The sequence below is a fragment of the Mobula birostris genome, chromosome 5 (assembly GCF_030028105.1).
Source record: "Mobula birostris isolate sMobBir1 chromosome 5, sMobBir1.hap1, whole genome shotgun sequence".
In the NCBI taxonomy this organism is placed as follows: Eukaryota; Metazoa; Chordata; class Chondrichthyes; order Myliobatiformes; family Myliobatidae; genus Mobula; species Mobula birostris.
This window is the reverse complement of record NC_092374.1, coordinates 83,063,138-83,079,717: the sequence shown is the minus strand read 5'-3', so window position 1 is coordinate 83,079,717 and position 16,580 is coordinate 83,063,138. Positions and strand designations below refer to the sequence as shown.

The 16,580-nt window shown below is 41.4% G+C and overlaps 1 protein-coding gene across 1 annotated transcript in view; it reads right to left on the bottom strand.

The window, feature by feature from the left end:
* Window positions 1–16,580, bottom strand: part of LOC140197807 (misshapen-like kinase 1) — a 352,270-nt gene that overhangs the window by 107,090 nt on the left and 228,600 nt on the right. The window contains exons 9-12 of the mRNA XM_072258270.1: window positions 15,394–15,472; window positions 3,490–3,665; window positions 3,306–3,375; window positions 852–1,068 (exon numbers count right to left, since the gene is read on the bottom strand). Coding sequence (XP_072114371.1) covers window positions 852–1,068; window positions 3,306–3,375; window positions 3,490–3,665; window positions 15,394–15,472 — 542 coding nt within the window. The remainder of the gene's footprint in view (window positions 1–851; window positions 1,069–3,305; window positions 3,376–3,489; window positions 3,666–15,393; window positions 15,473–16,580) is intronic.

The following is a 16,580-nucleotide window of genomic DNA, read 5'->3' as shown; positions in this document are numbered from 1 at the left end:
AAATAAGCTGCAGATATTTGAAACCTGAGGCAAGAACAAAACCTGGAAAAGAATCTGCAGAAAAATAAAATGTGAACTTTCATGTCGATGACCTTTTTAATCAGAACTAGAGATTAGAAGTCAAGCTTTAAGAGGAGTGGAGAGAAGGGAGGGCAGGTTCCAGGACAGAGACTGAGAGATGTAAGTGGTGACTGTGCAGGCTGAGAGTCTGGTGAAAAAGTGAACTTGCAGGAACCAAGGATTTCATCTTGGATGATGGATGACGTGCAGATGACACAGCCAACAGCAACCAGAAATAAAGTCTGAATGGCATATCAATCCAGATTTCACCGTGTATGTGATTCATTTATTTTTTATTTAGGGATACAGGCCCTTCCAGCCCAATGAGAAATGCAGTCTAGTAACCTGCCTATTTAACTGTAGCCTGATCACAGGACAATTTACAATGACGAATTAACCTACCAACTGGTCTGTCTGTGGACTGTGGGAGGAAACCCATACAGTCATGGGGAGAATGTACAAACTCCTTAGAGAAATGCAGTCCACATAAAAGCCAAATTCTGTACGAAGGACCAGGTCTGATAACAGTAGAGTGAAACGGTATAGCATTACTCCAGAATCTGCGAACATAACCTCTGCTGCAGTGAAACCAAACAGAAAATGTTCCCAAGGGTCACACACATAAAAGTTGCTGGTGAACGCAGCAGGCCAGGCAGCATCTCTAGGAAGAGGTGCAGTTGACGTTTCAGGCCGAGACCCTTTGTCCCACCAGCAACTTTTATGTGTGTTGCTTGAATTTCCAGCATCTGCAGAATTCCTGTTGTTTATGTTCCCAAGGGTGTTTCTTTTACCTCTTCCAACCGGCGCCGCTGCTCTTTCTGCTCTTCTATGCGTTTCTGCCGCTCGGAGAGGAGCTGCCGTCTGCGCTCCTCCAGGTCCCGGCGAGGCAGCACAATCTGCTGCTGCTGCTGCTGACGCTTCACGGCTTCTGACCGCTCCTTGTTCTCCTGCTGCAGGCGGAGGAAGTCTCGCCGGAGAGTGGACTCACCTGGCAAATTTACAATGGAGCTGCCGGGCAGGCAAGAGGGGAAGAAAGGGGGCAAAATATTATGAAACATATTGCATAGGAGACAGTCAATCAGCTCTTTGTTTGCTCTTGCCCTCCCGCATCTTGTCCTGCTAATCTTTCCTCTTCATATATACTACACATACCGGCATTTGGCCGTAGTGTTGCACGAGGACCATTTACGTTGTGTAACACTGCAGTCTGGGCTTGCTCTGGGTAGTTAATCTACCATCATCTCATTTATCCAAAGAAAAAGCTTTGGGAAAAGACAGAAGCATGGGTGGAGTTACGTCTCTACCAAAGGAGGTGCAAGGCACTCCTTCCCTCTGCTAGCCTGCAGGTCACCCTTGAGCAAGGTGTAGCACCTGCTTAGCCCTCCCAATCAGGGTCACGTGAAGCCATGGGAGCAGGTGGTGGATGGTGGATGGCTGGTGCAGATCACAAGTCTTAGTTATGCGACCACTGACGCTAGGTAGACAAATTGTCACATGCTATTTCCCAACAGGACTCTAACCAGAGTAACATACAATGCTGGAGGAACTCAGCAGGAAAGGCAACATCTATGGAAAGGAATAAAGATTTGACGTTTCGGCCCATGACATGCTCTCTTCTCTCTGTTGCCACTAGGAAGATGGTACAGGAGCCTCAGGACTCACACCACCAGGTTCAGGAACAGTTACTATCCCTCAAACGTAAGGTTCTTGAACAAAAAGGGATAAATTCGCTCAACCTCACTTGCCCCATTGCTGAAATGTTCCTACAACTAATGGACTACTTTCAAAGTTCTTCATCTCATGTTCTTGCTATTTATCGCCTATTATTATCCTTCTTTTTCTATTTGCACAATTTGTCATCTTCTGCACTCTGGTTGAATACCCTGGTTGGGCAGTCTTTCATTGATTCTGTCATAGTTATCATTCTATAGATTTAATGAGTATGCCCACAAGAAAATGAACCTCAGGGTTGTATATGGTGACACGTTTACTTTGATAACAAATTTATTTTGAACTTTGAGACTCTTCATTAGTCCTGAAATACCAGCTCTTATTTCTCTCCCATAGATGCTAACTGGCCTGCAGAGCTCCTCTAGAATATTTTACATCCATCTGAGGACAAATGCAACATTGCTTAACACTTCATCTGAAACAAGTACATTGCCTGAAACTCAACTCTCCTTCACTGTGTGCATGTGAATGGATTTAGAAATCCAGTCTATGGAGCTTCAGCTTTAGAACTGGATGCAACCCAGAGAACCATAGGCAACATAAAGTGCCTGCATACCTCTTATACATGCAAACACAAAAGTCAAACTACAGCATTTTGTGTGTTTTACACCGGATTTCCAGCAACTGCAGAATCTCTTGTGTTTCGGACTCTAATAAGCACAACTTCCATCCTTTGTATGACATGGAAATAGGCAACTGATTCAAATCCTCCTCAGGCCCAAAACATTTACTTCCCTCTTAATTGTGGTACACTTTGGGCATGACTATTGTATTAAACATTGCACATGCTATTACTTCGGACTAAACTTACTCTCTGTGAAGCACAAAGTTCACATAGATATGGGTGCAGAATTTAGACCATTTGCCCCATCGAGTCTGCTCCATCATTTCACCATGGCTGATGCAATTACCCTCTCAGCCCCAATCTCCTGCCTTCTCCCAGTATCCTTTCATGTCCTGACTAATCAAGAATCTATCAACTTCTGCCTTAAATATATCCAATGACTTGTCCTCCACAGCCATCTGCGGCAATGAATTCCACAAAGCCACCACTCTCCAGCTAAAGAAATTCCTCATCTCCGTTTCAAAAGGACACTCCTCTATTCTGAGGCTGTGTCCTCTGGTCTTAGACTCTGCCACCATAGGAAACATCTTCTCCACACATCCACTCTATCGCAGTCTTTCAATATTTGATAAGTTCAATGAGGTCACCCCTCGTTCTTCTGAATTCCAGTGAATACAGGCCCAGAGCCATCAAACACTGCATACGATAAGTCTTTCAATCCGGGAATCATTTTCGTGAACCTCTTATGAACCCTCTCCAATGTGGAGATTTGTGACAAACATGACTATGTGATATATATGTACAGTATCTAAAATACATCTTATGGAAAGTTTTGTTTGATTTTGAACTTCAATAAAAAATAAATTACAAAAAAAAGTAGGAATAAGTAAAAGAAAACCAAGCACCAAGGGTACTTTCTGCCCCTGGTTTATATTCAGAAACAACTCACCTAGGTTCCCCTTCTTCACCAACATTGTCCTCTTCCTCCTCACTGCCACTGTACTCGTATTCTGTCTCCTCTGTTCAAGACACAACATGTCACTATTTCTTTGCAATTATTCTTTGGCCAACAGTTATTTTCATCACACTTAATGAAGCAGTCAGAAGTAGCTGGCTGACGAGCTCATCATTACCTTTCTCACCACGCTTCTTCCGGGTCCGATCAATGTGGTCCTTCAATTGGATGCGTACCTGCCTCTCAGTCGGCTGGTCTCGGATGAAACTGTGCTTTAGCAGCTGATCTGTAGACGGTCTCTGAGTATAATTTTTTATCAGGCAGTTCTCAATAAACTCTATAAACTTCCTTGACCTACCAAAAAAAAAATCATGTTATACAGAACACAAATAGAAAATGCTGGATATACATCTTTGGAGAAAACCACAGAATATTTAAAGGAGATTGCCGTTCATTAGAATTGGTTTATGGATTATGGCAAATGCATGGCGAATTTGCAATCTGTACATATACATTGGTTGAGGTCTTAACTAGTTGACAATGATCCAGCATAAAAATTCCTAACAACATCTGATTCATACACCTAAATTACGCTCTAGCCTCAAGGACACAGGGGAGGCTGATGAGGAAGGATCCTCAACTTTGAGGCTTTTCAGTAATGCTGATTCCAGGTCCTCGGGGTGATCAGTCCTTACTTCCCTGAACTAATGCTAGCAACCCAGTAGAGAATTTTCCTCCCTCATTCCAAAGATGTACAAGTTAGCTGGTTAATTCTGGTCAAGAAGGTGCCAGTGAACAATGCTGCCTCAGGTGACATATTCCAAGATAGACCACAAAACTGTTTCTTTCACTTCTTTATGTTTTCTTTTTCTTTTAAATGTGGTTCTGATACTGTTGGAGCCTGTGGTCTAGAGGTTAGTCCTGACGAAGGGTCTCCGCCTGAAACATCGACTGCACCTCTTCCTACAGATGCTGTCTGGCCTGCTGCGTTCATCAGCAACTTTGATGTGTGTTGCTTGAATGTCCAGCATCTGCAGAATTCCTGTTGTCTAGAGTTTAATAGTGTGTTTCTCCAAGAAGCTTAGAGGTGGGGTGTGAGCCCATGATAAACTCCATTTCTCACTGATTAAAGTGTTGAGGAAGATTGAAACATCAAGGCAAGTGTGGAAGGCAAACGAGTGTTCGGCACTGTCTACTAGCCTCTCGCTTGCTGCTGCTGGAGAAACGTGTCTGCATGTGACTGTCCCTCTCTCCCCTTTGCTCACTGCTTCTGAGGGAAGGCCCTTGCATTCAAATGATCTCTCTCGCCCTCAATGCTGTCAAAGGATGGTACTGAAGTTCTGAATCTGTGGTTTGCAGATTGGACTGTAGTTCCATTGGGCCCTTTCGATTTTGTTATTTTATATTCTGTGTTTTCCCTCGTTCTTTCTTGTTGCCATTTGTGCAATTTGTTTATTTTTCTGCACACGGGGGGTGGGGGGTGATGTTGTTGTTGCTGTTCGCATGATTTGTTTTTGCACGTGGGTGGGTTGCGGTCTTGTTGCCGTTGTGCAATTTGTTTAATTTGCATATCTGTGGGGGGGGGGTTTGATGCTTTTTTTTGGATGGGTTTCATGGTTTTGTTTGTTTCATGGCTATCTGGAGAAGTCGAATCTCAGGGTTGTACACTGTATACATACTTTGATAATAAGTGTACTTTGAACTTTGGTCACATGATGTTACTGGTCAGTGTGGAAGGGCCGGTTACCGTGCTGTATCTCCACATCAATAAATAAATTCAAGGCCATTATACTCCTGGATAAGGCAAGGGACTGAGCAAAAGAATTGTAATGTTTTGCAGATGCTAGATGGCACATGCTGAATGGGAGCATACTTTGATCACATAACCATGCTGGTCAACAGATGGCTAGAAGCGAGCAGGTGATAAACAAATCCGCTTTGTTACAAAGTTAGTTTCTACTGTTTAACATTAAGATATTTGCTAAATTAACACAGGTCCAATTTACATTTAACGAGTTAGAAACAAAATGGAAGATGTGTGGCTCAGGTGGTTGATGGTTGGGTTAACTTGTTTTCCAATCTTGGCAATTTACTTGCAAATGTTTCATCACTATATGAGGAGACATTGTCAGTACGGTATTGAATGTGGTGTGTCCTTTGAATGCTTGGCCTTTATATACTTCTCAATCAGCTGATTTGACACCACTTCCGAAACTTAATTGTGATGTAAGGAGGAAATCTTGCTGGTGATTGGTTGTGTGGTGAACTTCATGCGTTGTGGTCTGGAATTTTGCCCGCATTGGCTCATAAACAGGATTGGGGTCTACATGTTTGTTTACAGAATTGTTTGCGGAAAACCACGCTTCTGAGAATTTTCTCGCATGTTTGTTTGCACCATGATGCTCAGTTGAATTTGTGCCCATCTCGACCTTCACGGTTAGAGACTAGGGAGAGATGCTCATGCCACTTAGAGTTGGAAACAGTTTTTCTTTAAGGCACAACTTTGGAATTCAGCACATTCTGGTAAGAAACGTAGAAAAGGAGGGTTTGTCTAAATGGGCAGGCAGGACGAGTTTCATGCTTTGTGAGCCACACACTGTAACTGAAATCATAAATTCACTGTGTTCTGAACAGTTCTTGGCATTTTTCAGGCAAGACTGCCTCCCATTTCTGATGACAGACTCTTCCGTGACGGTGGTGTTTAAAAATCACACCACCTCCCCAGAGGCAGCCTTTCCTGCAGCATCTGCCAATGACTTCTTGCTAAGTGTACAATGTGCTGCAGTACCCAAACATCAGCTTGGGAGGTAGGACAACATATGCAGAACCATTCCTCCAAAAATAATCCCATACCCTTGAGCATGAAACTACTTTGGGCTCAAAGTCAGATTCTTTCCTGATCTATGTAATTTGGAAATTTAAATGCTGTCTAATGAGACCTCTTATATCTGGACCAGCTGGAAAAATGGGCTGAAAAATGGGAGATAAAATTTAATACAAACAAGTGTGAGGTGTTGCACTTCAGTAGGACCAAGCAGAGTAGGTCGTACACAATGAACAGTAGTGCATTGAGGAGTGCTGTAGAACAAAAGGATCTGCGAATCTTCTTCAAGTGCCTTGCTTGGGCGATCATGGCTTTCCACATCGAACGATCCCATGCAGCGTCAATGATATCTCGCACACTTAGATTTATTAGTTCTTTCACAGTGTCCATATATTTTCTTCTTTGTCGTCCTCTTCCATGTTTCCCAGGCATACGGCCTTGTAATGTAAGGCATTCTATTTCTCCCTTTCTGATGACATGGCCCAGGAATTCAAGTTTCCACTCATTTAATGTTCTCATTAAAGATCTTTTTGTATGGGCACGTTGGAGTACTGTCTCATTAGTCACCCTATCTCTAGATGATATTTTCAGCATTCTTCTAAGAAACCACATTTCTGTTGCTTCTAAGTTTCTTTGGAGTTCTGGTGTTATAGTCCATGTTTCAGAAGCATACAGCAAGATTGACCAGATGTAACATTTTAGTAACCTAAGCCTTGTTGTCGTAGAAATGTGTCCGTTGGTAAAAAATGGGTTTCATTTTTTGGAAGTTGGTTTTGGCAATGGCAATTCTTCTTTTTATTTCTACTTTACTTCTAGCATCTTGTGATATAAAGCTACCAAGGTAATTAAAGCTGGTCTTTTGTTCAATCTCTTGGTTACCGATGTACAATTGGCAGTTGGGAGTATCCTGCTGTTTTGATATTACCATACACTTGGTTTTTTTTAAACAGTTGACAGTTAGACCAAAATCTGCACTTGTTTGTACTGCTTTGTCTAGGAGAATTTGTAGGTCTTCTGCAGCACTTGCTAGTAGGGTGGTATCGCCTGCATATCTTATATTATTGATGTTAACACCTCCAATTTTTATCCCATCTAGGTCTTCTATTTCTCTGAGAATTATTTCACTATAGATATTGAACAATTCCGGTGAGGCAACGCATCCCGTCTAACTCCTCTTTGAACTTTAGTCCAACTGCTTATATTATCATCAATTTTTTCCGCCGCCATTTGATTCCAATATAAATTTTGGAGCAGTTGTTGGTCCCTTCTGTCAATGTTTAGTTTAGTGACAACTTGAACTAATTTTTCATGTTGCACTTTGTTGAATGCTTTAGTGAAATCAATAAAACATAAAAAGACATCATTTTGATATTCAATTGCCCTTTCTGAAAGCATTCGTAGTATGAAAATTGTGTTCCTAGTTCCTCTATCCTCAATAAACCCATATTGTTAGTTCAGAAGTTTCTGGTCTTAACTTGTTTTTAATTCGACTCAGAACAATTCTCAACAAAATCTTTATAATGTGACTCATAATACTGATTGTTCTATAATTTTCATAGTCAATAGTTCCAGGAATTTTTGGCAGAGTTATAAATACTGATTTCAAGAGATCGTCAGGCAATACACCAGGCTCATATATGCCATTAAACAGTTCAAAAAGAATATCTATGCCCAGATCTTCTAAGGCTTGTATCATTTCCACTGAAATTTCATCAGGTCCAGTGGCTTTGCCATGTTTCATGCTTTTCAATGCTTTAGTTATTTCTCCTTTGGTAATAGGTGGGTCAGAATTAGGGTGTTTAATATCTGGGGGTTCCCCTCTATCATCCTCAAACAGCTGCTCTATATACTGAATCCACCTCTCACATACTTTACCTGGATCTGTTAGTATGGATCCGTCTGCTGATTTTATGCATCCTGTTGAGGAGGTTTTCTTAATTCCAGTAATTTCCTTAATTTTCTTGTGCTTTTCTTTGCTGTTGTTAATATGGCCTTTTACTTCATTCAGCCATTCTTCCTTTGCAATATTGCACAATTGTCTGGTCTGTCTGTCTGTCTAGCTCTCTGTATTGCACTTCATCATTCTTCATTAACCTTCTTTGTTCCATCAGATCTAGAATATCTTGCGTTACTCACCCCTTGTTGGTGTGCTGGATTTCTTGTACTGGGATTATCTCCTCTGCTGATTGCTGTATAGCATATTTAAATCTGTCCCAAATAGGTGTTGTTATGTTTTCGTTGAGATGTTCTTCTACAGCTGTTTTGAATTGTTGCTTAAGTATGCTACCATTTTTAAGTTCTCCCAACATATACTTCTTTCTCTTTTTTCCACGTTTCAGTTTCTTTAATTTTGTTTTAATGGTAGCTATTACTGGATGGTGATCTGAACCACAGTCTGCTCCTGGGCAGGCTTTAGAATTTGTGACATTATTTCTAAAGCATTCATTGATGGTAGTGAAATCTATTTGATTCCTTGTTCTATCTCCAGGGCTAATCCAAGCACACAATCTACGTGGATTGTTTTTATACCAAGTATTGGTGATCACTTGGTTGTTTCTGACACACCAATCAGTAAACCTTTCTCCATTTTCATTTTTCTCCCCTAATCCAAAGAGTCCTATTATGTTATCAACCCTTTCCTGTCCAACTTTGGCGTTAAAATCTCCCATGACTAGTTTTATATCCTGAGATTTACATTGCTCATAATCATCTGTGAATGCAGGTCCATAATTCATTGAAAGTGATGTCATAGGTAGGTAGAGTAATAAAGAAAGGTTTTGGTACATTGGCCTTCATAAATCAAAGTACTGAGTACAGGAAATGGGACGTTATGTTAAAGTTGTATAAGAAATTGGTGATGTCTAATTTGGAGTATTGTGAGCAGTTTGGTCACTGACCTACAGGAGGTTCCTGAGTTCCTTACAACTCAGGTCCTACAGGAAAGATGAAAATAGGGTTGAAAGAGTACAGAGAAAACTTACAAGGATGTTGCCAGGCCTGGAAGACCTGAGTTCACAAGATCACAAGACAAAGGAGCAGAAGTAGGCCATTCGGCCCATCGAGTTTGCTCCGCAGCTCCCCCATGAGCTAAACTATTCACCCATCTAGTTCCAATTTCTGGCTTTTTCCCCATATCCCTTGATACCCTGACTAATTAGATACCTGTCAATCTCCTCCTTAAACACCCTCAATGATCGGGCCTCCACGGCTGTATGTGGCAACGAATTCCACAAATCCACGACCCTCCGGCTAAAAAAATTTCTCCTCATCTCTGTTTTAACTGGGTACCCTCTAATTCTAAGACTATGGCCTCTTGTCCTGGACTCACCCACCAAGGGAAACAACCTTTCCACATCTACTCTGTCCAACCCTTTCAACATTCGCAACATTTCTATGAGATCCCCTCTCTTTCTTCTATACTCTAATGAATACAATCCAAGAGCCGACAGATGCTCCTCATATGTTAGTCCCTGCATTCCAGGAATCATCCTTGTAAATCTTCTCTGAACTCTCTCCAACATCAGTATATCCTTTCTAGGATAGGGGGCCCAAAACTGCACACAGTATTCCAAATGAGGTCTCAGTAATGCCCCATAGAGCCTCATCAACACCTCCTTACTCTTATACATTATTCCTCTTGAAATGAATGCCAACATAGCATTCGCTTTCCTTACCGCCAATCCAATTTGGTGGTTAACCTTTAGGGTATCCTGCACGAGGACCCCCAAGTCCCTTTGCACTTCCGATTTTTGAATTTTCTCCCCATCTAAATAATAATCTGCCCGATTATTTCTTCTTCCGAAATGTACAATCGTACATTTGTCAACGTTGTATCTCATCTGCTATTTCTTTGCCTACTCTCCTAAACTGACTAAGTCTCTCTGCAACCTTTCCGTTTCTTCAACATTTCCTGCTCCTCCTCCGATCTTGATGTCATCCGCAAACTTGGCCACAAAACCATTTAATCCATAATCCAAATCATCGATATACATCGTAAAAAGAAGCGGCCCAAACACCAACCCCTGCGGAACACCACTAGTAACCGGCAACCAATCAGAATAGGATCCTTTTATTCCCACCCTTTGCTTTCTGCCTGTCAGCCAATGCTCCAACCATTTCAATATCTTTCCTATAATTCCATGGGCTCTCATCTTATTAAGCAGCCTCATATGCGGCACTTTATCGAAGGTCTTTTGAAATTCCAAATACATAACATCCACAGCCTCTCCCTTGTCAATCTTATTCGAGATTACCTCAAAAAATTCCAATAAGTTGGTAAGGCAGGATCTTCCCTTCATGAAACCATGCTGGTTTCAGCCTATCTTGTCATGCACCTCGAGGTATTTCATAACCTCGTCCTTGAGGATTGACTCCAATATCTTTCCAACCACCGATGTCAGACTAATAGGTCTGTAATTTTCTTTTTGCTGCCTCCTTCCTTTCTTAAATAGCGGAACTACATCTGCGACTTCCAGTCCTCCGGAACCATGCCACAGTCTATTGATTCCTGGAAGATCATTTCCAATGCTTCCACAATCTCCAAAGCCATCTCCTTTAGAACCCTTGGGTGCACCTCATCCGGGCCGGGAGACTTATCTATTCTTAGTCCACTTAGCTTCCCAAGCACTTTCTCTCTAGTTATCTTGACTGTACCTAATTCTATTCCCTCATACCTCTGGCTATCAGGTATATTGCTCATGTCTTCCACTGTGAAGACTGATGTAAAATACTCATTCAGTTCCTCCGCCATCTCTTTGTTATCCATTATAATTACTCCAGCATCATTTTCAATCGGTCCCGTATCTACCCTTGTCACTCTTTTACTCTTCATATATTTAAAAAAACTCTTTAGGGTATCCTTTTTTATGTTAATTGCCAACTTCCTTTCATAATTCATCTTTTCTTTCCTAATGACTTTCTTAGTTTCTTTCTGTAAGTTTTTAAAGGTCTTCCAGTCCTTATTTTTCCCACTAATTTTTGCTTCCTTGTACGCCGTTTCTTTTGCTTTTATTTTTGCCTTAACCTCTCTCGTTAGCCACATTTGTGCCATTTTTCCATTCATGATTTTCTTTTTTCTTGGAATATATTTTTCCTGCATTTTCCTTATTTCTTGTAGGAATTTCATCCAATTCTGCTCTGCCGTCCCTCCATTTAGTTTACTTTTCCAATTGACTTGGGCCAGTTCCTCTCTCATACCACTGTAATTTCCCCTGTTCCACTGAAGTATCGATACACCTGATACCAGCTTCTCCTTTTCAAATTTGAAACTGAACTCAATCATATTATGATCACTACTTCCAAGAGGTTCCTTTACCTCCAGCTCCCTAATCACCTCAGGTTCGTTACACAGCACCCAATCCAAAACAGCCGGTCCCCTGGTGGGCTTCTGGACAAGTTGCTCCAAAAAGCCATCCTGTAGGCATTCTACAAACTCCCTCTCCTGAGATCCATTACCTTCCCGACTTTCCCAATCCACCTTCATATTAAAATCCTCCATAATTATCTTGACATTGTCCTTCTGACACGCTTTTTCTATTTCCAGCTGCAACTTGTAGTCCACATCCCAGCTGCTGTTTGGAGGCCTGTATATAACTGCTATTAGTGTCTTTTTACCCTTGCCATTTCTTAATTCTACCCATGAGGATTCTACCTCTTCTGATCCTATGTCCCTTCTTTCTATTGATTTGATATCGTTACTTACCATCAGGGCCACGCCACCCCCTTTACTTACCTTCCTATCCTTCCTGTACACTGTGTATCCTGGGATATTCAGCTCCCAATCACATCATATAAGGAAAGCTTGAACAGGTTTAGACTATTCTATGGAATGTTGAAGACTGAGAGGAGATTTGACAGGGGTATACAAAATTATGAGGGGTATAGATAGGGTAAATGCCAGCAGGCTTTTGCCACTGAGATTGCATGGGACTACAACCAGAGATCATGGGTTAAAGAGAACATGAGGGGAAACTTCTTCATTCAGAGGATCGAGCTGTGGAACGAGCTGCCAACACAACTGTGCAAACGTGCAAGCTCGATTTCAAGAAGTTTGGATAGGTACATGGATGGTAGGGTATGGAGGTCTACCCTGGAGAAGTTTGGATAGGTACATGGATGGTAGGGTATGGAGGTCTATGGTCCTTGTGCAGGTCGATGGGTGTAAGCAGTTTAAATGGTTCAGCATGTACTGGATGGTCCGACGGGCCTGTTTCTGTGCTGCACTTTTCTATGATTCTATTTTGAAGGTGTTGAAAAGTTTTAATAAACTGCACCGGGAAAAGTGCCTCAACCAAAAACATTTTAGTGCATCATTCACTATAATCTTGAATTTTTAAAAAAATAATATTTTACTTAATACAATAAGCTCAGATTTTCACTACGGCTGGAGATCTAGAAAACTGGATCCCACCTGGATCATTTTATTTAAAGATGAGCCCCTAGAGGACTTAAATCTTCAAATTTTAGGGCAAAAAAAGAACTTTTGTCTGGATTCCCTGCACCAGACAAGCTCTTTTGATGTTGATAACCAGATCAGATGCTGAAATGGGAAATCTAAAGGCAATCTCCTTTTTCTGGGCATGATCTGAATGTCAAATTTTCAAGGTTCAAGTACATTTATTATCCAAGAATGTATAAATTATATTGCCTTGAGATTTGATTGCTCACAGGTAGCCATAAAGCAAGAAACCTGAAAGAACCTAATTTAAAGAAAAAGATAAAAAATAAAAGACCAACATCTGATGTGAAAGAGAAAGAACAAAAACTCACAAATCATGCAAACAATTGAAGTGAACAACAGCATTTCGAACTAAAAATGAGTCCTCAGATCTGAACCCCAAAGCCTCTCTTATCAGTTCATCAAATTAGCGGGCACGGAGCAGTCTTCATAGCCTCAGTGACATGAAGATGACCATTGTGGAGAACGAGCAAAATTGGTTCACTTCTTAACTGACTTTTCAGTCTACCTGGACCAAATTAAAAGGCAGGGTGCCGTGTGACCAGAGGCTAGGGTTGGCCCGGTTCTACTCAAGTGTTCTGCGACAGTTACTCGGCTCTGCACTGAACTGAGGGTCTGGGGCCTGCCCTGGCTTCATGATTGTGGTCCCTCGACACTCTGAATGTTATTTGCTTACTTTTATTGTTTGCATGATTTTATTTTTTTTGCATATTGGGTGTTTGACAGTCCTTTTTTAAATCGGTTCTTTCGGGTTTCTTTGTTTTGTGGCTGCCTGTTTCAGGTCACACGTTAAGGGTGAAAGGTGAAATGTTAAAGGGAACATAAGGGGAAACTTCTTCACTCAGAGTGGTGAGAGTGTGGAACAAGCTGCCAGCTCAAGTGGTACATGCAAGCTCAATTTCAACATTTAGAAGTTTGGGTAGGTACATGGCTGGTTGGGGTATGAAGGGCTATGGTCCCAGTACAGGTCGATGGGAGTAGGCAGTTTAAATGGCTCTGCAAAGACTAGATGGGCCAAAGGGCCTATTTCAGTGCGGTACTTCTTTATAACAATGTAAGGGGATGAATGTATACATACATTGATAATAGATGTACTTTGAACTTTATAAGTACATTGTAAAACTATTTACTGACTAGAATAAGTAAACCATAGGCTCTGTTTGGGCAAGCCATCGCTTTAAGTGTTTCATCATTAACTAGAGCATCCCAAATTCCCAAGTGGATGCAGAGTGGCCAGATCTGGCTACATTTCTTTCTTTCTTTATTTATTAATCTTTTTATTGATTTAAAAAAAAACATAGATATAATCAAGAGGAGAATTAGTTCAAATATATATATCAGTAACCAAGATTAAAACAGACACTGTCAAAATCATTGATATTGTTAAACTAGTATAAAATATATAATAAAACAAAAAGAAAATAACAATTCTCCTCTTACCAGTTAAAAGGAGAAAGGAAAAAAAAACACATTGGGTTTTAAATGGAAAGGAAAGGTACGTCACATCCGGAGTTTCTCTGGTTAGTGGATGATTTCCCTCCATGCCTCTCTGACGTAGTGGGGAACCACGTACGAGGCAAGTTACAGCAGTGGTTTGCCATTGCTTTCTGCCGGGTGCGTTTCCAAAGAGATCACCAGCTCGTAACCCAGCACAGATGGCAAGTGTGCCAGGGAGCCGGCTGGATTCGAACTCGGGACCTTTTGTCCTGAAGTCCGGCACTGATGCCATGACGCCACCAGCCGGGTCCGGGTTTTAAATAAAGAGAAAAAAAAAAAACTACACTATAAAAAAACAGAACAAACAAAACAAAAAAAGGGACTGGGCAGTCCATTTTGAGGATACAACCAAAAAAAAAGAGGAGAGAAAAACATTCTGATCAAATCTAAAACCTCGAAAAAAAAACTTAAAAGAGTAATAAATCAAATTAAATGAAAATAGTGGATAAAAGGTCGCCATATTTGTTCAAATTTAAAGGATGTATCGAATGTCCAACTTCTTATTTTCTCTAAACTTAACAGGACATGATGGAAGAAAGCCAATAAAAGACCGTGGGTGGATTAGACTCCTTCCACTTCAATAAAATGGCTCTCGTTGCCAGTAAGCTACATTTCTTTCTTGTTGAAATTCCTTGCTCTAATGATGATGCAGAGACACATCCTAGGAATTGCTGAGACACCTCACCAGTGATGTAACCTGGGATCATCAGGTGATTCAGCTCTTTCAACATCAGACACTCTAAGCCCAGGTGACCCAGCTAGGGTTGATCAGGCCCTGGCTTGTGTCCCAGCAGCATTGGTCCACGGGTCACACCTCTTGATCTATAGCCATCTGGAAGCTCACTCAGCAGCCTCTGAGACAGTCCAGATGGTTTTTTTTATTGCAGCCCCCAAAATGCCAAGGAGAGAGTAGGTTCTGCACAGCAAGCAGCCAGAAAAACCTTCACACAACACCTCTGTAGGCCTCTAAATTTTTCATTTAAATTTCTTCCCCTACCCCCTTTTTTAAAAGGGGCATTTGTAACTTTGCTAGAGAATTCACTTATCACCTATCAGTCTACCTTTTATCTAACAATCTACGTGCTCTGGTGCACAGTGGTGCACTTCACCAGCTACTAATAGAGACACAGTAGAGACCTTGCTATCACTATTTGATTCCCTTTATGTTCCTTTCTATTCTTTTGCACCTTGTTGAACACACCCAGGTACCTCCATCTCTCAAATAGAGAAAGACTAACATATTTTCTAACTAAAAAGCACACAGGGCATTTCATTCCCAATCACCACACCACGGCATCACTCACCATTTCTTCGATTTTAATCTTGGAGGGGGATTTCTTGGAATAAGGAATAAGGCCCGCATTGGATGCATGTCACATAGAGCTGAAGCAAAACAGAAAGAAAATTAGTTGTATAAATAATATTGCTTTGCCTAAAATAGCAATAAACAATTCCACCAATTTCCCACGTTAAACTGGTTAGAGATCTTGTGAAATTTTGTACCTTTTGTTCTAATCATGCATGTGTAGAAACTTCAAAACTTTAACAGACTTTATTTTTCCCAAGTTTGTTTTACTGCACTTGGACAATCAGTTAGATAAGCCCAGCAAATGCAGACACGGGCTGGTAAAGGGCAAGGCCTGAAGACTGCAAATCATAAGACACAGGAACAGAATAAGCCCACCCGGCCCATTGAGTCTGCTCCGCCATTTCATCATGATCCATTTTCCTCTCAACCCCATTCTCCTGCCTTCTTCCCATAATCTTTCGTGTCCTGACTAATCAAGAATCCATCAATCTCCACCTTAACTGCACCCAGTAACCTGGGCTCCACAGCCGCCTGTGGCAACGAATTCCACGTATTCACCGCCCCGGCTGAAGAAATTCTTCATCACTGTTCTAAATGGATGCCCCTTTATTTTGGGTCTGTGCCCTCTGGTCCGAGACTCCCCCACCAAAGGAAACTTCCTTTTCCCGTCCACTTTATCTGGGCTGTTCAACATTTCACCCCCTCCCTCATTCTTCTAAATTTCAGCAAGTACAATTCCAGCAGCCTTCAATCGCTGCTCATATGATAACCTTTTCATTACCAGAATCATTCTTGTGACCCTCCTCTGAACCCTCTCCAATCACATCCTTTCTTAGATAAGGGGCCCAAAACTGCTCACAATACTCTAGTGAGGCCTCACCAGTGCTTTATAAAGCCTTAACATTACACCCTTATATATTCTAGTCCTCTTGAATGGAATGCCAACATTGCATTCGTCTTCCTCACCACCGATTCAACCTTTATAAACGAACAGCTTAGCAATGAATGCACTCGTATGTTTTCTGCTGGTTTCCCCACCCAAAAGAGTTGGTAGGAGGAAGAATTACAGACTTGGGTGAAAGGCAAACAGCCTCATGTCTCAAAAAGTAACAACTTCCTCCTCTTCTCCCACATTCCCCCCCCCATTACTTTTAGCTCCAAACGTACCAGGATCCAAAGTTG